This window comes from Saccopteryx leptura, chromosome 5 (assembly GCF_036850995.1).
Source record: "Saccopteryx leptura isolate mSacLep1 chromosome 5, mSacLep1_pri_phased_curated, whole genome shotgun sequence".
NCBI lineage: Eukaryota > Metazoa > Chordata > Mammalia > Chiroptera > Emballonuridae > Saccopteryx > Saccopteryx leptura.
In genome coordinates this window covers 39,573,879-39,596,548 of record NC_089507.1, presented here as the reverse complement: position 1 = coordinate 39,596,548, position 22,670 = coordinate 39,573,879, and the positions used below count along the sequence as shown (strand labels likewise).

Sequence of the window (22,670 nt, the reverse complement as noted above, 5' to 3'; positions counted from 1 at the left end):
CTAAGTAAGATCACTGGGGAGATATAAAAAGACAGGCAGGATCTCTAATCTCCTATGTTAATAAGCTAATACAGGAGGCAGAACACAGAAATATAAAAAAGTAAAACAACAACAAAAAATCAGTCTTAAACCCAACCTAAACAATGTCTCCTCACCTTGGTGGCCATTAAGCTCTCCCATCGAGACACCTCAGTTATGTAGTTATGAACTCGACTCTTCATTTCTTCTTTTTCTTGCACTGCTGCTTCCAATTCCAATGAGATTTCCTATAAATCAGAAAGTTGAAGATGAATCTAAAATGAACAGAGCAGCTAATGAGCTCTATTGTATTTGAATAGCTACTTCTGAATTTGGAGAATAAGAGAGAGTAGGAAAAAAGGAAAGCTGTTCCTGAATGTTTCGTGCATTTATTTTTCCTAACTGATCTTGACTTTTTACCCAAATATTACCACACATTTTTCATAATAGTCCTAACCATGTATCTGGCTCATTAGCATTAAAAAAATTCATGTATCAGCAAAATGCTTTATACAAAATAATGTTTACTTTTTAAAAAAATAAAATATTTAAAATATGATAATTACTGGTCTTCTGGATATAATACTTTAATAAACCAGCACAACAAAACTTATACCTTTAAGTATTTGACATCCTAAAATATTCACTAATTTACTAATGTTTATAAGGAAATTAAGCCACTGGAAGTAAGGACAAATCATTAAAATCTATCATGGGTCTTTAACACACAGCAACTTCAGCCTGACCAGTGGTGGCACAGTAGGTAAGAGTGTGAAGAAACTGTACGGGCTCACTAGCTTGAGTGCAGGATTGCTGGCTTGAGTCCAACGTCGCTGGCTTAAGCCCAAGGGGTCACTGGCTTGGCTAGAGCACCCCTGGTCAAGGCACATATTGTAGTAAGGTACCAAAAAGCTGCAAAATTAATATTGATATTCTAGGAGGAAAGGTCAGGCTTTCCTGTCCCGTCCTTCCTTTGGGGAGGGGGAGGAAGAAGAGTGTAGAAGTTTCTGGCTTGCAAGGACAATGGGTCATTTAGTTTTAAAACTAAATGAAGGTTAACTAAGAAACTTCTTCTCTTTCAATGGGAGACAGAATTTACATACCACCTTACATTGACTGTAGTTCCTCCCCCCTTTCTGGAATCCTGAGAGTAACATACCTCTAGGCAAAGGAGGGACGATGAACCCTGAAAGATTATAAATGTTTTTTATTGTGTTGCCTTGAAAGTCTTAATGTTCTTGTGTATCCCTTAAACCAGGGGTCCCCAAACTTTTTACACAGGGGGCCAGTTCACTGTCCCTCAGACCGTTGAAGGGCCGGACTATAAAAAAAACTATGAACAAATCCCTACACACACTGTACATATCTTATTTTAAAGTAAAAAAACAAAACGGGAACAAATACAATATTTAAAATAAAGAACAAGTAAATTTAAATCAACAAACTGACCAGTATTTCAATGGGAACTATGGGCCTGCTTTTGGTTAATGAGATGGTTAATGTGCTCCTCTCACTGACTACCAATGAAAGAGGTGCCCCTTCCAGAAGTACAGAGGGGGCCGGATAAATGGCCTCAGGGGGCTGCATGTGGCCCGTGGGCCGTAATTTGGGGACCCCTGCCCTAAACAAATGTAAGCTTGTGCCATGATGTTATCCTCTCCCCAGCCCGTGTGTGATCAAGGGTATATATAACCAGTAACCAGCCCCTGAGATGTATTTGGTACACATGATTTGGGTCTGCAAATGCCCCGTGTCAGCCATATGCGGCCAGCATATTTAATAAATCTCCTCTTTTAATAAAACCCTTCAAAATTCATCTGGACTTGGTGTCTCTATGTAAACCCGCAGAAGTGAGGTACGGTACTTTTCAGCATCTGGGGTACAGTACTTTACAACAATATGAGAAGCAATCAATGAACAACTAAAGTGCTGCAACTATGAGTTGATGTTTCTCATTTCTCTCCCTGTCTGTCTCACTCTCTTAAAAAAAAAAAAAAAAAAAAAAAGCACAGCAACTTCATCTTGGAAGTGATGTTGAGGTCCTCATCCAGTAGGGTGACAACAATTTCTGTTATAGGGAATAAATACCATGCTAACAGCTTTAGGAGTCCTTATAATGAAGATGAAAATGGTAAAGAGACCACGGCTGTACTTATTAGACCCCCTACAATGTATAGCAACATTCTAAACAATTTTTCTTTTAGTGAGCGAGAGAGAGACAGACAGAGACAGAAAGGGGGAGAGGTGAGAAGCATCAACTCATAGCTGCAGCACTTGAATTGTTCAATGATTGCTTCTCATATGTGCCTTGACCAGTGGGGAGGGCTCCAGCCAAGCCAGTGACCCCTTCCTTGCTCAAGCCAGCAACCATGGGATCATGCTAATGATCACACACTCAGTAGGATGACCTGACGTTCAAGCTAGCAACCTTGGGGTTTTGAACCTGGGACCTTGGTGTTCCAGGTTGACACCCTATCCACTATGCCACCACCAGTCAGGCTAACCCACAATTTTAAATACCCTTATAAACATCATTATCAATAAATAAATAAATATTATTCTTTTTTTAAAATTTTTTTAATTTATTCATTTTAGAAAGGAGAGAGAGAGAGGGGGAGAGAGAGAGAGGAGAGAGAGAAGTGGGGGAGGAGCAGGAAGCATCAACTCCCATATGTGCCTTGACCAGGCAAGCCCAGGGTTTCAAACTGGCAACCTCAACATTTTCAGGTCGAGGTTTTATCCACTGCGCCACAACAGGTCAGGCAATAAATAAATATTATTCTTATTATATAAATATTGTTGATATTTATGTTATTAAAATTTTAACAATACTTCCAAACACATTTTATGAGGCCAACATAACCCTCATACCGAAACCGGGCAAGGACAGCACAAAAATAGAAAACTACAGACCAATATCTCTAATGAATACAGATGCTAAAATACTAAACAAAATTCTAGCAAATCGAATACAACAACATATTAAAAAAATAATGCATCATGATCAAGTGGGATTCATCCCAGAATCTCAAGGATGGTTCAACATACGTAAAACGGTTAACATAATACACCATATCAACAAAACAAAGAAAAACCACATGATCTTATCAATAGATGCAGAAAAGGCATTCGATAAAATACAACACAATTTTATGTTTAAGACTCTCAACAAAATGGGTATAGAAGGAAAATATCTCAACATGATAAAGGCCATATATGATAAACCATCAGCTAACATCATATTAAATGGCACAAAACTGAAGGCTTTCCCCCTTAAATCAGGAACAAGACAGGGTTGTCCACTCTCTCCACTCTTATTTAATGTGGTACTAGAGGTTCTAGCCAGAGCAATCAGACAAGACCAAGAAATAAAAGGCATCCATATCGGAAAAGAAGAAGTAAAGGTATCACTTTTTGCAGATGATATGATCTTATACATCGAAAACACCAAAGAACCTACAAAAAGACTACTAGAAACAATAAGCCAATACAGTAAGATCACAGGATACAAAATTAACATACAAAAGTCCATAGCCTTTCTATATGCCAACAATAAAACATTGGAGAACGAAGTATATACCAACAATAAAACATTGGAGAATGAACTAAAAAAAATAATCCCCTTCACGATTGCAACAAAAAAAATAAAATACCTAGGAATAAACATAACAAAGAATTTAAAGGACTTATATAATGAAAACTACAAATCATTGTTAAGGGAAATAGAAAAAGATACAATGAGATGGAAGAATATTCCTTGCTCTTGGATAGGAAGAATAAATATAATCAAGATGGCCATATTGCCCAAAGCAAAATACAGATTTAATGCAATTTCCATCAAAATTCCAATGACATTTTTTAAAGAAATGTAACAAAAAATCATCAGATTTATATGGAACTATAAAAAACCCCGAATAGCCAAAGCAATCCTAAAGAAAAAGAACGAAGCTGGGGACATTACAATACCTGACTTCAAACTATATTACAGAGCCACAACAAATAAAACAGCATGGTATTGGCAGGAAAATAGACATTCAGACCAATGGAACAGAATAGAAAGTTCAGAAATAAAACCACATATATATGGTCAAATAATTTTTGATAAAGGGGCCAACAACACACAATGGAGAAAAGAAAGTCTCTTCAACAAATGGTGCTGGGAAAATTGGAAAGCCACATGCAAAAGAATGAAACTCGACTACAGTTTGTCCCCTTGTACTAAAATTAATTCAAAATGGATCAAAGACCTAAATATAAGACCTGAAACAATAAATTACATAGAAGAAGACATAGGTTCTAAACTCATGGACCTTGGTTTTAAAGAGCATTTTATGAATTTGACTCCAAAGGCAAGGGAAATGAAGGCAAAAATAAATGAATGGGACTATATCAGACTAAGAAGTTTTTGCTCAGCAAGAGAAACTGACAACAAAATAAACAAACAGCCAACTAAATGGGAAATGATATTTTCAAACAACAGCTCAGATAAGGGCCTAATATCCAAAATATACAAAGAACTCATAAAACTCAACAACAAACAAACAAACAATCCAATAAGAAAATGGGAAGAGGACATGAACAGACACTTCTCCCAGGAAGAAATACAAATGGCCAACAGATATATGAAAAGATGCTCATCTTCTTTAGTTATTAGAGAAATGCAAATCAAAACTGCAATGAGATACCACCTCACACCTGTTAGATTAGCTATTATCAACAAGACAGGTAATAGCAAATGTTGGAGAGGCTGTGGAGAAAAAGGAACCCTCATCCACTGTTGGTGGGAATGTAAAGTAGTACAATCATTATGGAAGAAAGTATGGTGGTTCCTCAAAAAACTGAAAATAGAACTACCTTATGACCCAGCAATCCCTCTACTGGCTATATACCCCCAAAACTCAGAAACATTGATTCGTAAAGACACATGCAGCCCCATGTTCATTGCAGCATTATTCACAGTGGCCAAGACATGGAAACAACCAAAAAGCCCTTCAATAGAGGACTGGATAAAGAAGATGTGGCACATATACACTATGGAATACTACTCAGCCATAAGAAATGATGACATTGGATCATTTACAACAAAATGGTGGGATTTTGATAACATACAAAGTGAAATAAGCAAATCAGAAAAAACCAAGAACTGCATTATTCTATACGTAAGTGGGACATAAAAACGAGAGTAAGAGACATTGATAAGAGTGTGTGGTGGTTGGGGGGGGGGGGAGGAAAAGGGGGAGGGGCACAAAGAAAACTAGATAGAAGGTGACAGAGGACAATCTGACTTTGGGTGATGGGTATGCAACATAATTGATTTACAAGATAACCTGGACATGTTTTCTTTGAACATATGTACCCTGATTTATTGATGTCACCCTAGTAAAATTAATTTAAAAAATAAAGAATACTAGGAGATATAGGTGGTATTATCCTATTATACTATGTGAATAAAATATTAGTAAAATGCATGATGAGATTTGGATTAAAATATTCTGACTCAAAAAAAAATTTTTTTTAAACATATTTAGAGCTTTAAGATCTGGAAAACAAAGAATTTACAATAAAACTGTATACTAGAACAGTGGTCCCCAACCTTTTTTGGGCCACGGACCAGTGTAATGGCAGAAAATATCTTCACGGACCGCCCTTTAGGGTGGGACGGATAAATGTATCACGTGACCGAGGCAAGCATTAAGAGTGAGTCTTAGACGGATGTAACAGAGGGAATCTGGTCATTTTTAAAAAAGAAAACATCGTTCAGACTTAAATATAAATAAAAGGAAATAATGTAAATTATTTATCCTTTTTCTGCGGACTGGTACCAAATGGCCCACGGACAGGTACCGGTCCGCGGCCCAGGGGTTGGGGACCACTGTACTAGAAAACTATCAAAGTGTGTGCATTGTACTCATACCTGGTTTTCTCTTGCCATTGTAGTCAGATCATCTTGTAATCTTCTGTTTTCCTTCAGAGAGATTTCTTTAGCTCTTCCTAGTTCATCGAGCTCTTTCTTGCTTGCATCTAGCTGGCGCCGGAGGCTGCTTATCTCACAGTCCCGATTAGTCAGTGCTTCCTTTAGCTGGCTGTTATGTGCGTGACGTGAAAATAGAAAAGAAAGCTTTTTGGAAAATTTAGTTCATTTAAAAAAAAACTGTACTCTAAATCAACTATACTAAGAATACAATAAATTATAACTACTGTGTTAAGATACTGGTAAAGCAGACAATTTAGTTCTCTACCGCTCATTCTGAGCACATGAAGACAACATAAATTTATTATTCCAAAAGTCAAGTAAAAATAGAAGACTTTCAAGTATTAGGAAATTCATTTGGCAAATAATAAAATAAGAACAGATTCTACTGGCAAATCTTTACTTAATGTTTAGGTCTCCACAATTACATAATTTAAAAGGGTATACAGAATAAATGTTATTAGTGACTTCTGTCTTGAAGTAGAGACTAGACATAAAATGTAAAATTTTGTTCAAGATCGGTTTAGATGTAGAATAAATTCAAGACTGGCTACTACTAAAATAAACTAAATTTTAATAATTAGAGCCTGTATAGGGTAGTTACAGTAGAAACAAAGAGAAAGTAGGCATGTAAAAAAATAATAAGACATAAGTGTTTAGAGGTAGATGAAGGAAGATGGCAGAAAGTTAAAGAGGATAATATTTTCACGCAGGAGACTGAGAAAATAATGCTTCTGCTATTGGCAAAAATGGAGAAATGGAAAATAAAAATTTTTTTATTTAGTGAGAGAAGGGGAGAGAGACTCCCACATGCACCCCAGCCAGGATCTACCCAGCAAGCCCACTAGGGGGCGATGCTCTGCCCATCTGGGGCCCTTGCTCCACTGCAACCAGAACCATTTTTTGGAGCCTGAGGAGGAGGCCATATAGAGCCATCCTCAGTGCCCGGGGCCAACTTACTTTAATCAAACCATGGCTACAGGAGGAGAGAAGGAGGAGGGGGAGGGTGGAGAAGTAGATGGGCGCCTCTCCTGTATGCCCTGACAGGGAATCAAACCCAGGACATCCACACACCAGGCTGATATTCTATCACTGAGCCAACCGGCCAGGGACAAAAATGAAAATTTAACTATTGACTGATGCTACTTAAATAAAACTGCATTCACTGAAAATTTCTTAGAAAACTGGATGTCACTACACTATTTACCTCAGAGAAGAGTCATATTCTGAGAATGTTTTCTTCATCTGAGCAATAGCTTTTTCCTATAAAAATTAGAAAAATTTAAGATTCAAAACAATTCATATAAGAATACCTTTAGTTAAATATACATAATTTATCACATTTATTCAGTTCAAATCCATTTATATAATTTATGCTATAAATGAAAGCTCCAAGTAAACATTTCCCTGTCCCAACTGTACTTCACATATTGGCACATTTCTACTCATTCTAAAAACTTAAATTGTTCCTTGAGTTTGTTGTAATCACATCAGACATAATTACATTCTAGAAATAGAACTTTTGAAGATTCAAAATATTAAGTTAGAATGAAATTTAAGGTATTAACTTGTACCAGAGAATGAAATAATCATTTCTGTTCAGATGCTGGTTAACAATATTTAAGTCACATACTTTATTAGCAAGGTTTTCTTGCAATTTTGCAATCTGTTCTGTCTTCTCATCTACAGTCTCCTGAAGAAAGTCTTTTTCTTTATCAATAACACCAATGGTCTTTTTCATTACATGAGCCTCTTGATCCTGCGAAGTCATCTGAAGGTGCAGTTGACCTACAAATGAAAGGAAAGACTGGTTACGCAAAGTAAATGAGGATTAGCAAAAACACAATGTAAAGACACTGACCTATGTTTTCCTCCAGTATTTTAATTTGTGCTTGAGCCGACTCCAGTTCATCCCTTTTTATAGAAAGTCGGTGCTGATAATCATCAAGTGACCGTTGTAGCTGCTCATTTACTATCCTAAAGAGTCAGTGGACAAAAACATATGGTATTCTTTATCTCTGGTAGAAATAATTTTTAAAATGTAAGAGATCTCAAAAAATTTATTTTTTTAAATATTTTGTTTGTTTTTCTTAGTTTTAAAGTTTCTCTAATTATTTTCAAGCTCTTCCAGTATAACTAATGGCATTATATTATATATTATTTCTTGCTATGCACCATTCTTCTTCAAATGGTTCCATCTTTCTAAAAATAATATAGTATAAAAATCAAATTAATTGTGTGCTCTTTCCTAGAGGCTCCTGGTAGGTTTAAAGCTCTTCTCAGTTTCCTAACATCAACCCTCTTCTCTTAAAATCTATTTCCAGCCTTAAGGTGAAAAGAAAGTGCCAGGCCACTTCAAAGGGTCATCCATAAATCCTGACCATCCACACCAGTGAGCTTTTAATTTTGCATCCTTTTCTGACTTTTTCTGGTAGGTAGTAAACTGAATGTCACAATAAACTTGAAAAGTAAGCATTTATTGTAATGCAATAAAGATTTAAGATTTAAGATTGGTTTCAGGGAGCAAAAGAAAGGACGTATGGAAGAAATAAAGATAATTTCGGGGTAATTTCTTACTGATCAGTGAGATTATTTTTCAGAGGAACAAGAATTTGCTTTCCTGTCATCTAGAGACCATGGAATGCTTTTAGCCCTGACCCAGGAGTTCTTCACCCTGACTTGTTGGGAAGATCATGCTCTCGCCTCGGCTATTTACTGGGAACTCCCAAGGTTCCTTTTAGGGTTCCTCTGAGGAGAACACAGGGAAGATACCCAAGGTGGCTTAGCTTAGAACTGCCTAATGGGAAGGAGGTTTGCATTCTGCAACCACGGGACAGCTCCATGAAAATCAAGTTTTACTGGCAACAGTGAGGTGTTTGGAAAGGTAAAAGACATGGCAGTGACTACTCTAAGGTCAAGCGAATGATGACTCAGAGGGAGGGAGGAAAGTCAAGTTGAGGATGACTTCTTTAGATTGTACAACACAATAGAATCCAGGGAGAAAGATTCTATGTTCGATAAGTTTTATTTCATAAAGTTGTAAGTCTAGGTGACTGCACTGTAGTCAAGCTATTCTTTTTTTGTTTTTTAGTTTTTTAGTCAAGCTACCCTTAAAAGCTACAGCTATTGCTCTGAAGGATATAACCATAGAACTCTGTACTGATCCTTTATATATACTTACACATTTATTCCTAGAGCAGTTCCAGAATTAGAACCAGTATTCCAATTTTATAGAAACAAATAACTACTAACTTGTCCAATGTAACAAAACAAAGAATAGATGTAAATCCAGTCTAGTCTAACTTGATATCAATGTTTTTCTACTATATTGCACAGGGAGACCAACTTCTTCTATGTGGAAGGGAATATACCTGCCAATAAGCTATACAGAGTCTTTTCAAAATAGAATGGCCCACTGAGCCCCAAATAGTTTGCCATGTTGAAATCCTAAGTAGAAATGTAAAGATCTCTTTACATGTAAGTTCATTAGCAGGGTTAATTCCTAATACCAGTGTTGATAAAATAACACCTTGATTGATTATACATATAAAGGATGTTTTTGGTGAGTCTTAAAAATCACTTTGTCTTTTCATATTCTACTGAAGATAGGGAAAGAAGTGCCTGACTCAGGAAGGGAAAGAGAAGATGGGTCCACCAAGTGGATGGAAAGGAACACATGGTTCATCTATCTGAGTACCAGCTTCCTCAACAGCTTCATGTCAAGGGAAAGAGAACATGATTATTAAAGGGGTAGCAAGATCTCTATTACAACGGTGGCATGAGGTTTGAATAAAGTGGCTTTGCTTCCATAGAGTGCTTGATATTATGGTTTGTATTGAGTTTAGCTTTGGATTTGGACCTGACTGCTTGAACTCATGGTTTTACCAACATAAACTGATATGGAGAACATGACTGATATACTTTCCTCAGAGACAAGATAAGTAAAATTTTTCTGTCAGAGCAAAACAAAGTAGTGGAAGCATACAATTTCCCCAAGTTATATAAAGTAGAAAACCCCTCATGATTCTGTCCTATAACAGTGACTGAATCACCCACAGATGAGAGAAGTAGCAGATGGAGCTCAGGGAAGAAAAGGGTATTAGTTTAACAAAGAAAACACCAAAGGAGCTATAGGCTAGCACTAGGGTATCCAAGAGAGGGCACTGAAAGCTCTGCCTTAGGGCTTCAGACTGCTAAGGACCTCCTAGGAGGGGAGGGAAGGAGAGGGGAGAGGGGGAAAAGCAAAATGTCTGAAGGAAAAAGCAAAATGGATTAAATTCCAGATGCAGTCAGCTGCTGGTCCAAAGGGAAAAAGGTACACTAGTAATTCTGCATAACAAAAATACACAATGGTACTTGTAGTTTGGAGTTGAATATAGACATGAACCAGAAGTGGGGCTGGTCCATGTAGTTAGCTCTCCTGCATAGAATGTATGTAGTACTTGCAAAAAAAAAAAAAAAAAAAAAAAAAAAAGTAAAGAAAAACAAAGGGGGAAAAAGCAGCTTCTACTTTAGTTATTAACCTAACATCCAACTTATCGAGACTTGTAGTCAGAGCAGCAAAAGAGCAAAAATTAAATATGCCCTGCCAGTAAGGTCAGTGGTAGAGCATCAGCCCAATGTATGGATGCAACAGGCTTGATTCCCGGCCAGGGCACACAGGAGAAGCGCCCATCTGCCTCTCCACCCCTTCCCCTCTCCTTCCTCTCTATCTCTCTCTTCCCCTCCTGCAGCCACGGCTCCATTGGAGCAAAGCTGGCCCGGGGAACTGAGGATGGCTCCATGGCCTCTGCCTCATATACTAAAATGGCTCTGGTTGCAATGAAGCAACACCCTAGATGGGCAGAGCATCGCCCCCTAGTGGGCATGCCGGATGGATCCCGGTCTGGCACATGCGGGAGTCTGTCTCTCTGCCTCCCTGCTTCTCACTGCAGAAAAAAAAAAAGAAAGATGCCCCATGAGTCTCTGCTATAGCATTCCTTAATTAAATAGACACATCTAGCTCTGGAATCATTTCATTAAGTTTTGTTTGATAATCATGGACCCCTTATAAATATAATCTCAGGCATTTCTTTTCCTAATTATTCCACTGATTTTCAATTCTGCTGTTTATTTTACTATATATTTTAGAATTCTCAGTGTTTGTATATGAGATCCATGTCTTTTTTGCTCATTTGTTTCTATCCTTCTGAGTTCTGAATTCTAGGTGAGTTTCTTGAGTTTGTTTTCTATTTCACCAACTCAAGTTTTCTGAAATATCTATTCTGTTCACTAACACAGTTTTAATTTATCAATCTTTTTCTGTAATGCCTGACCAGGTGGTGGTGCAGTGGATAGAGTGTTGGTCTGGGTCACTAAGGACCCAGGTTCGAAACCCCGAGGTTGCTGGCTTGAGCACGAGCTCACTAGCTTGAGCATGGGGTCGCCAACTTGAGTGTGGGATCATAAATAAGAACTCATTGTCACTGGCTTGAGCCCAAAGGTCGCTGGCTTGAAGCCCAAGGTCACTGGCTCAGCTAGAGTACCCTGGTCAAGGCACTTATGAGAAGCAATCAATGAACAACTAAAGTGATGCCATTATGACTTGATACTTCTCATCTCCCCCTTCCTGTCTGTCTCTCTCTCGCTAAAAAAACAAAACAAAACTTTTCCTATAATGATAATTACTATCATCGTTTCTGATCTCAAGTTGTTACTACTTCATGACCGATTTGGTTTTACATATGTAATGCCATACTGACATCTGAAAATCTTTTCCTGCTTCTCTCTGCAAGTGTATTTACAGAAGTATTTCCTCTGATTCTTCACAGTGATGCTCTTCTTCTGATTTTCAGTGTCTTTTACTTATTGCAGCTGCCTAGTCCAGAAAAAACCTAACTTTGTTTCTTTCAGGCTTCTGCATTCTAAATTGACTTGTGGCTGACCACCCGTTATCATCAGGTAAACATTCTATATTACTGTATCTTTTTCTCATTTCCATATAATTCATCCAATGCTTTTGATTTTCTGTAAGAAATGTTTCCTAAATATGGCCCCTGTTCTCTGGGTCATTGCCACTGTTTTATGCAGACTCCTGGGCTCTATTGTTGGCTATCCGCCTCCTAAGACTCCAGATCCAACCTCCCTATTTCTGCCAGAACTCACTTTTTAAATGGGATGCTACCATGTCACCCTCTGGGTTAAAAATGTTTGTTCTCTGTTTATAAGGTAGAATCCAGACATTCTTGGTTATCATACCAACTTCTTCATAACCTAACTCCGACCTGTAGATAAGAGCCTATTTTTTCATAATGACCTGCTTCTCATTTTTTCAGACACATCACCTTTTTAGACTCTGTATTTAAATAGTCTGATTTTTACATTTCTTTGAGAAAGGAAAGGACAATGGCATAGGTAACAAAAAATTCTGTAATTTTCGTCAACTGTATACTATGGAGTACTGAAGTATCATTTCAGGGAGATTTTAGAAAAAGGTAGGTACAAAAAAATTGACTGTAATCATATCAATATAAGAAAGTCTAAAAATACAGATACTCCAAACCTACCCAGACTCACTCAGTGAACAAGAACTTCCAGAGATCAGCCCCTAAAGCCACACTTTTCAAAAGCTCCAGGCTGATTCTGCAGCTGCAAGGTCAACTTTGGGTACTAACACTCAAAGGGTATTACCAGAGGTGAAATAACAAAACCTTCAATGAACTTACCTAAGTGAGTTCATCTCTGTCTTCTGAAGAGATGAGTCACCAGTCATGTGGCTCAGTTTCTGAGCTTGGAATTTGGCTTTGTTCTCTAATGACTCCATTGATTCTTTCATTATTAACATTTTAGACTTTATTTCACAGTTTTCATTTTCAAGCTATAATTTAAATTAAAAAAATTAATAGGTATATGTCTCAGTTTTGTTTTCCTTAAGCATATTTTAATAACATTTCTGGGAGAAAACTAAGGATATAAATTAAATTTATTTAAAAGTCCTATAAAACTTATATGTACATGGCCTGGCCAGGTAGCTCAGTTGGTGAGAGCATCATTCCGAGATACCAAGATTGTGGGTTCAATACCTGGACAGAGCACATACAAGAATCAACCAATGAATGCATGAATAAGTGAAACAACAAATTATTGTTTCTTTTTCTCTCTTTCCCTTCCCTTCTCTCTCTAAAATCAAAAACAAATTTTAAAAGTCATATATATACTTTAGGTTCTACAGGTTAGAATAGACATACACATTTCCCTCTCCTTCTCAGTATCACCTAAATAAAAGAACAGATACCAAAAAAAGCAAGAAAATAAAAAAAGAAAAAAATATATCCATAACAGCAATAAAAACAAAAATAATTAGCAGAGCAAAAATTTTGAGGAATTTCTATAAAACAGTAAGTAGATAGGCTTGATTTGAAGAAAAATCGTAGCAGGAAATACTGTAACCCAAACAAAATACGAGCAAGACATATGAAGAAACTAAAACTTTCCTGAAGGGTAGAAAACAAAACCTGACTTAATGTAAAGGCACACCTGTTTCTGAATGGGAACACAATACTGGAATATATTAAACTTCCCCAGAATAACTGTAAAGTCAATGAAATTTCAGTAAGAATCCTAATAGAGCCTTTTTAAAAATAAGAAGGGTGCCTTAGATTTCATTCTAAAATTTATGTAGGAAAAAAAAATTTAAGAGGAAACAGCTGTATCTCGTGGTGGCCGTGGCTTCAGGATGAAGCTGCACATCTTTCCCAGCCACTGGCTGCTGGGAATCACTGCACGCATACTTCGTACCTGTAATGAGAAGCGGATGGCCACAGAAGGTGCCGCTGATGCTCAGAGAGAAGAATGGAAGGGTTATGTGGCTCGAATCAGTGTGGGAATGACAAGCGAGGTTTCCCCAGGAAGCAGGGCATCCTGACCCACTGCCGTGTCCGCCTGCTGCTGAGTAAGGGGTATTCCTGTTACAGACCAAGGAGGGCTAGAGAGAGGGTGTAAATCTGTTCGGGTACACTGTGGATGCCAAACTCAGTGCTCTCAACTTGGTCATTGCAAAAAAAGGGGAGAAAGACATTTCTGGTCTCACTGATACTACTGTACTTTGTGGCCTAGGGTCCAAAACTAGCAGAATCCACAAATATTTCAATCTCTCTAAAGAAGATGATGCCCACAAGTACGTTGTGAGAAAGCCCCAAAACAAAGAAGGTAAGAACCTTAGGACAAAAGCACCCAAGATTCAGTGTCTCTTTACTCAACACATCCTGTAACACAAACGTTGTACTGCTCTGAAGAACAGCGTACTGAGAAAAACACGGATGAGGCTGCAGAAGATGCTAATCTTTAGGCTAACAGAATAAAGAGGGCCAAATAAAAACATCAGAACAGATTGTCAAGAGACGTAGGCAATCAGAGAGCTTCTATTGCTGTGTCCAGTCAATAAAGAGATTTTCTATGAGGAACAAATAAATAAGATCAGACATAAAAAAAGAAAAGAAGAACAGGAAAAATCAGGGATGGGAAAAGAATGCAAACAGACTTGCCTTATGAGATATCAAAATAAATTAGAAAGCTACTGTAATTAAAACAGTATGAATTTTACATAGAAACGGACAAGCAAATACACACAGGTGTGAATTTAGGAAAGGCAACATTTTAGAAAGTGGGAAAGAATAAACTCTTTAAAAATAGAGTTGGAACAGCTATGCACTGGAGGAAAAAAATAGGTTGATTTCTATTTTATTTTATATACAAAGATAAATACGAAATGGAATAATAAAGTACATATAAAACTCAAAACCAAAAAATATTAGCAATAAATATAAGTCTTCCAGTTAAAACTGTAAACTGGCCGCATACATTTTATCTCCTCTCCCTCTGGAAACATTGCTAAAATGACAATAAAGGAAAAAGAAAATTATATGCTCAGAAGGACATAGAGAACAAGACAGAAAACAAGAGTTGGCAAATTACTTCAGCACCTTATGGACGACAAGGAGTAAACTAAATAATGACTTAAAATGCAAGAAAGACAGGTGGTGGCACAATGGATAGAGCATTGATCTGGGATGCTGAGGACCCAGATTTGAAAGCCCAAGGTCACCAGCTTGAGCACAGGCTCATCTGGCTTCAGCATAGGATCATAGACATGATACCATGGTCACTGGCTTGAAGCCCATGGTCGCTGGTTCGAGCCCAAGGTCTCTGGCTTGAGCAAGGGGTCACTGGCTCAGCTGGAGCGCCCCAGTCAAGGCACATATGAGAAAGCAATCAGTGAACAACTAAGGTGCCACAACGACGAGTTGATGCTTATCTCTTTCATTTCCTGTCTGTCTCTGTCCCTCCTTCTTTCTCTCTCTAAATTAAAAAAATAATCATCTAAAGCAGTTGCTGAAGCTAGAAACTACTGACATTTGGGGCCAAATAATTCTTTGGCAGGAGTGGGGAGTGCTAGGCCCTGGCCAGGTGGCTCAGTGTATAGTGCATTGCACAGTGTGCTGAGGTTGTGGGTTCAATCCCCAGTCATAGCACATACAAGAAGCAACCAATTAGTGCATAACTAAATGGAGCAACTAGGTGGAACAAGGTGATGCTTCTCTCTCTCACTCTCTCTCTCTCCTCCTCTCTCTCAAATCAATAGAAAAAATTTTTTTTTAGAAAGTATAGCTGTTTCTTAAATATTTAAGGCTGCAAGTAACCTTGAACTGATTTGGTGGTGTGATATGTTAAGATCCAATTATTTATTATTTTTTTTTTTTTTGGTATTTTTCTGAAGCTGGAAACGGAGAGGCAGTCAGACAGACTCCCGCATGCACCCGACCGGGATCCACCTGGCACGCCCACCAGGGGGCGATGCTCTGCCCATCCGGGGCGTCACTCTGTTGCGACCAGAGCCAGTCTAGTGCCTGAGGCAGAGGCCATGGAGCCATCCCCAGCGCCCGGGTCATCTTTGCTTCAATGGAGCCTTTGCTGAGGGAGGAGAAGAGAGAGACAGAGAGGAAGGAGAGGGGGAGGAGTGGAGAAGCAGATGGGCGCTTCTCCTGTGTGCCCTGGCCGGGAATCGAACCCGGGACTCCTGCACGCCAGGCCGACGCTCTACCACTGAGCCAACCGGCCAGGGCCCAATTACTTTTTTATACACATGTATATGAATAGCCAATTATCTTAAAACAATTACTGAATAATCCGTCCTTTCCCCATTGATCTGAGTGAGTCCTTTATATATATATAACAAGTTTCCATATATTTGTGGGTTTTGGATTTGCTCTTTAGTGGGTTTTATCATTCTCTCTGAATCCCTGTGTACTCCCACCCTTTCTTAATTACTGGTTCTAAAGTCTTTATATCTTATAGGACAATTTCCACACCACACTATATTCTTTTTTTTTTTTGTAAGTGAGAGGAAGGGAGGCAGAGACGGACTCCCACATGTGCCCCGACCAAGATCTACCTGGCAAGCCCGATAGGGGCAATGCTCTGCCCATCTGAGGCCCTTGGTCAGTTGCAACCGGAGCTATTTTTTGGCACCTGAGGCGTAGGCTGTGGAGCCATCCTCAGTGGCTGGGGCCAGCTGGCTCCAATTGAGCCATGGCTGCAGGAGGAGAGATAGTGGTAGAGAGAGAGAAGCGAGAAGTGGGGGAGTGGAGAAGCCCATGGGCGCTTTTTTTGTGTGTCCTGGCCGGGAATCAAACCCGGGACATCCACATGCCAGGCTGATGCTCTACCACTGAGCCAACCGGCCAGGGCCTCATGTTCTTTTCTTTAAAAATTTCTTTGTGATCGCTCTAGCCAGGTGGCTCAGTGGATAAAGTGTCATTCTGGCACACCAAGGTAGTGAATTAGACCCTGGGGTCAGGGCACACGTGAGAAGCAATCAATGAGCATACACCTAAATGGAAAAACGAGTTGATGCTTTTCTCTCTCTCTCCCTCCCTTCCTCTTTCTCTATCAAATCAACGGAAAAATTGTAAAAAAAACCACCTTCTTTGTGATTCTTGGCTCTTTGCTTCCATGTAAATTTTAAAATCTATTGGCAAGTTTCACACACACAACCTTCTTGGGATTTCAGATGGAACTACATCAACTCCATAGATCAATTTAGGGAGAATTTTCATTCTTTTTATAACATGATTATCAGTCACCTTTTTTATATAAACCTGATATAATTTCCACTTCTCTGGGTCTTCTTTAATGTCTTTCTTTTTTTTTTTTTTTACGTTTTTCTGAAGCTGGAAACAGGGAGAGACAGTCAGACAGACTCCCGCATACGCCCGACCGGGATCCACCCGGCACGCCCACCATGGGGCGACGCTCTGCCCACCAGGGGGCGATGCTCTGCCCATCCTGGGCGTCGCCATGTTGCGACCAGAGCCACTCTAGCGCCTGGGGCAGAGGCCACAGAGCCATCCCCAGCGCCCGGGCCATCTTTGCTCCAATGGAGCCTTGGCTGCGGGAGGGGAAGAGAGAGACAGAGAGGAAAGCGCAGCGGAGGGGTGGAGAAGCAAATGGGCGCTTCTCCTATGTGTCCTGGCCGGGAATCGAACCCGGGTCCTCCGCACGCTAGGCCGACGCTCTACCGCTGAGCCAACCGGCCAGGGCTAATGTCTTTCAATAAGGTTGCATAATGTATTCTATAAATATCCTAGAAATTTACACACACATATCTTGTATTATTTTCAAACTACCAAAATTCACTGTACATTCTGAATCCAAGGATCCTTGTTTTTATAATACCTAGTAAATTATCAGTCATTATCTCTTCAACTGCTGCCTTTCCTCCTACATTCTATTATATTCTCCTAGAATTCTGACTATATATTAGACCTTTTCACTATATTCTCTGAGACTTTAACTTATTTTATATTTTCTCTTAGTATTTTTCCAATGATTTCTAGTACTTTAGATATATTTTCCAGTTCATTAATTCTCACTTTCAGCTTCTAGGCAAGCTGGAGTGACAAGAACTCGTCTACCTGTAACTAAAAAGTGGAAAAAAATATATAAAAACAATGGTTTTCAAGACACTGGCATCAGGCAACAATGGACAGTGACTCAAGAGACAGGAACAAATGAGACAAGTCCTATGGTTGCTCCAGATTACTGCCTGAAGAATTTCCAGGCTGTGGCATGGGGAAAGGAACCAGGTGGAGTCTAGTGGTCTTCAGCTGAGCAGAGTTCAGAGTCAAACATGCACCAAGGCCAGGGGAAGAACCATCAGAGAATTAGAGGGAACAATACTCAGGACTCATGCAAGGCCAGGAACAGTTCCCATTCCCACTAGTCATTCAAAAACAACCTAATTCGTGGGGCACCATGAAGTGTATTCAAAAGGGTTTTGTCTCAATAGCGAAACAAAATTAGTTAAAGATTAAATGCTACTCTGGTCCCACCCAATGAGCTTAAATGTAAAAGTGAAAAAAAAATTAAGCTACCTCCATCTGACTTTATTTCAGAACAAACCTCCAGCATATTAGTAGGAATACAAAGCTATCCAGCAACCCAGATGGTAGAATTCACAATGTCTGATATCCAATCTAAAGTTACCAGGCATGCGAAGAAGCAGGACACTACAACTCGTGATGAGGAGGAAAAAAATCAACCGACCCAAAGTTGACAGAAACAGGTGAAAGAATCAGTAGACAAATAAAAACAGTGAAGACATAGTCAAGGAAACTAGCCAAAACGAAACACAAAGAGAAAAAAGACTGTCAGAACTCATACCAATTTGTTAATAATCCTATTTCTAGAGAGAGCAATAAGGAAGTAAAGTAAATTTTACTGTGTATGCCTGCATATGATTTTTTAACAAGAGCAAAACAACAATAAGCATAACTAACACCTACTGAGTGCTTATAATATGCCAGTGACTCTTCTAAGTTCCAAATATGTACTAATTTAATCTCCACAAATTAAGTACTAGTACTATTCCTTTACAAATAAAGACATTGAGGGATGGAAAGTTTAAGTAACTTGCCTACGGGTAGTAGATGACAGAGAAGGTTGGATCCCAAGTAGTCAATCTTTAGAGTACACACTCTATAATTACTATACAGCTTCTATAGCATACTATTTTGTAATATCAGGACTATACAGTATATTAAAACTACAATTGACATAGTCATTCCTACAACACAATATACTCAAAATCCAGTTTGATAATTACCTGATGATTAACATATGTTAAATGTTCAATAGTTTTCTCTAATTCTGATTTTCCAAAAAGACTCATTTCTTGGAGAGTCTGAAAGAGAATTTAAAAAGAAGATGTTTATTCACATCAGATAATGCAACAAAATTACCAAAGTAAGTAATACAAGTCTCCAGTACCATTCTACTTTTTAAAAATAACAGAATGTTTTAAAAAGAAAATTGGGAATTATACAAAAATTATGCTTTTGTCAAAAAAAAAAAAACAACCCACAGCAAAAGCACTCTACCTTCGTGTGTTACTGTAACAGAAGACACAGATTAGTATGGATTCACTTATAAAGATTTACATGGATCAATTCATTAGCACAAGCATAAAGGGAGAAAACCAGCAGATTAAGTCAGTTCAGGAGTATGTCTTCACTGAGGAGATGCAAGAGGAACACAGTGGAAAGAAAGAAAAGATAAGAAAGACACAGAAAACAACACTACAGGGCTATACAAGTCATCAGTTTCAAGAATGGGGTGGGTGGTCAACAGTGTAAACACAGCGCTATTTTTTTGTTATCCAACGTTTGCTGGTGCTAATTCTAGGGCAAGTGATAGGCTGGCGTTTCCTGAGACTTTTTCTAGTGTAAATTTATACTTTTTTTCCCCAATATTTTTTAAGTGAGAGGCAGGGAGGCAGACAGACAGACTCTGGCATGCACCCCGAGCAGGATCCACCCAGCGAGACTCCCTCAGAGCAGTGCACGACCCATCTGGGGCTACTGCTCTGCTGCTCGGCAACTAAGCCATTTCAGCACCTGTGGCGAGGCCATGAAGCCAACCTCAGCACTCAGGGCCAACTCGCTTAAACCACTCGAGCATGGCTACACGAGAAAGAAGAGGAGAGATAGAGAGAACACAGGGAAGGAGTAGGGTGGGGTGGAGAAACAGATGGTCACTTCTCCTGTGTGCCCTGACCAGGAATCGGACTCGGGACTTCCACATGCCAGGCCAACGCTCTACCACTCAGCCAGTGGGGCAGGGCTACGAGTTCATACTTCCATCCACGTTACTCATTACAAATAACTAAAGACATCTGATGTTTGCATTATATATTTGGTTGAGTCACTGTGCCATATAAATGTTTTCATTTATTAAATCGTTTAACCATTATTGAGTATACTATACACCACACATTGAGCAAGGTTTTAGAAATACAGTAGTGAGCATCATAGTCTCTGAAGTAGAAAAGGCAAACCTTAAAAGATATTAGAATAAAATCCATGCATATTTTGCTAGAAAAGGAACTTTATGGCAACATATTAAAGAGGAATCTAGTGTCTAGGATTCATTTTCTGTTAGAAAACTATTTAACCTGGCTCTAAAGGATGACTAGAAATTAGCCAGGTAAGGGAATTGAAAGGGTAAAGGATTTTTCAATAGCCTATGCAGAAAGCTGGTGCAAGAGAAAGTTCATAAAGCCTGGAGTAGAGGAAAAAAATGGGTGGGGAATAGGGGGAAAAGAAGTTAGAACTTGAAGTAGGCAAAGGCCAATCACTGAAATCCTTGAAAACAGTTAATGGATTTTAAATGGGAAGCGACATGACTGGATGTATATCTTTGAAAGGTGACTCTGGCTTGGGTTTGAAATACAGATTTGTGAGGCAGCTAACAACCTAATGCAGCTGAGAACAATGGCCAGGACAGAATGGCAGCAAGGGAACACAAAGAACTAGACAGATTCAGCAGAAATTCCTGAGACCTTAGGAGCCAGACTCCTTGTGACTTCACAGGTAGGTGATCTTGAGCAAATTGGTTAAACTCACTGTAACTCAAAGACCAAATCTGTAAGCATTACTTATCTGAAAAGGCAATGCCAAGGTTTACTGAGAGACCCTGGCTGGGTAGCTCAGTTGGTTAGTGTCGTCCTTGTACAACAAGGTTGGGGGTTCAATATCTAGCCAGGGCACATAAAAGAACCAACCAATGAGCCTGACCAGGTGGTGGCACAGTGGATAGAGCGTCAGACTGAGATGCAGAGGACCCGGGTTCGAGACCCCGAGGTCACCAGCTTGAGTGCGGGCTCATCTGGTTTGAGGAAAAGCCCACCAGCTTGAACCCAAGGTCGCTGGCTCCAGCAAGGGGTTACTCGGTCTGCTGAAGGCCCGCAGTCAATGAACAACTAAGGTGTTGCAAGGCGCAATGAAAAACTAATGATTGATGCTTCTCATCTCTCTCCGTTCCTGTCTGTCTGTCCCTGTCTATCCCTCTCTCTGACTCACTCTCTATCTCTGTAAAAAAAATAAAATAAAAAAAAAAATTAAAAAAAAAAAAAGAGCCAACCAATGAATGTATAAACAAGGGAGGAACAACAAAATCAATGTTTCTTTCTTTCCCCCCACCCCCTAAAAATCAATCAGTCAACAAAAAATTTTTTAAAGGATTTACTGAGCAAGTCCATGTAGAAAAGCACTTAGCACAGAGCCTCCTACATGGAAAGGACTTAATAAAGGTTAAATATCCTTTACGAGGTAGCACTGATAAGATTTGATGGTTAAGGGATATGAGCTTGCAGGGAGGGAGGGGGTCAGTGATGATGCCTGGGTTTGACAGCTGGGAGGATACCGGCACAACAGGAAACTATTAGAGAAGGCTTAGGACTGAGATGATTAATTCTGGGTTTAAGTAAAAGACCTGTTGTAAACTCATAAATCCTGGCTCCTACTATCCAGAAAGATCCTGGTAATATGAATGCTACGGTAATATGAATGCTACTTTTCCTGAGTTTCCAGTACTACTGCATTATTTTATGCGGCTGTATTTTTTAAATTCTATTTTTATATATATTCCTTGGTCACTTCAACAGATAAGGAAAAGGATAAATCAGTTGTTTGTACTAAAAACTGTGATAGTGCACATAAGTTTCCCGTTTGGTAAGTTTAACACTTATTCTTACAGGAAATTACTAGCAGAAGGCAGTATTCCAGAAGATCCCAACTGAAAGTATTCTTTTGGTATAAACCTTTAACTGAAATTATATGATATAAAAACTACCCTAATAATGCTTAAATATTCTTATTCCTAATTTCAGCTGCTAATTTCTAAACATTAATTCAACAACATTTTTTGGAAGTAAACTATAAACTCTGTAATAGTAACAATAATAGTTAATATATATACTTTCTTACTGTGTGGCGAGAACTTGCTTTATATATATTAACATATTTAATTTTTGGCAATTATAGAAGGAATTATAAAGGACTGCCCCTAGATGTGACATCAAAAGCAAAAAATAGGCCTGACCTGTGGTGGCGCAGTGGAAAAAACATCGACCTGGAACGCTGGGGTTGCCAGTTCGAAACCCTGGGCTTGCCTGGTCAAAGCACATATGGGAGTTGATGCTTCTCACTCCTCCTCACCTCTTGCTTTATCTCTCTCTCTTCCCCCCTCTCTAAAATGAATAAATAAAATCTAAAAACATATATATATATATGTATATATATATATGGCACAGAAACAACAACAAAAAACAGATAAATTGAACTTCTTCCAAATTAAAAATTTTGTG

The 22,670-nt window shown here is 38.8% G+C and overlaps 1 protein-coding gene and 1 pseudogene across 4 annotated transcripts in view; one reads left to right on the top strand and one right to left on the bottom strand.

Annotated features, from left to right (window-relative positions):
* CEP135 (centrosomal protein 135) overlaps positions 1-22,670 on the bottom strand; it is a 73,887-nt gene that overhangs the window by 16,861 nt on the left and 34,356 nt on the right. For all 4 annotated transcript variants that reach the window (XM_066385550.1, XM_066385549.1, XM_066385551.1 and 1 more), the window contains 7 exons: positions 19,131-19,208; positions 12,694-12,845; positions 7,851-7,966; positions 7,623-7,777; positions 7,197-7,252; positions 5,933-6,101; positions 156-266 (listed from right to left, as the gene is read on the bottom strand). In XM_066385550.1, the coding sequence (XP_066241647.1) occupies positions 156-266; positions 5,933-6,101; positions 7,197-7,252; positions 7,623-7,777; positions 7,851-7,966; positions 12,694-12,845; positions 19,131-19,208 (837 nt within the window). The remainder of the gene's footprint in view (positions 1-155; positions 267-5,932; positions 6,102-7,196; positions 7,253-7,622; positions 7,778-7,850; positions 7,967-12,693; positions 12,846-19,130; positions 19,209-22,670) is intronic.
* Positions 13,704-14,411, top strand: LOC136405539 (small ribosomal subunit protein eS6-like; annotated as a pseudogene).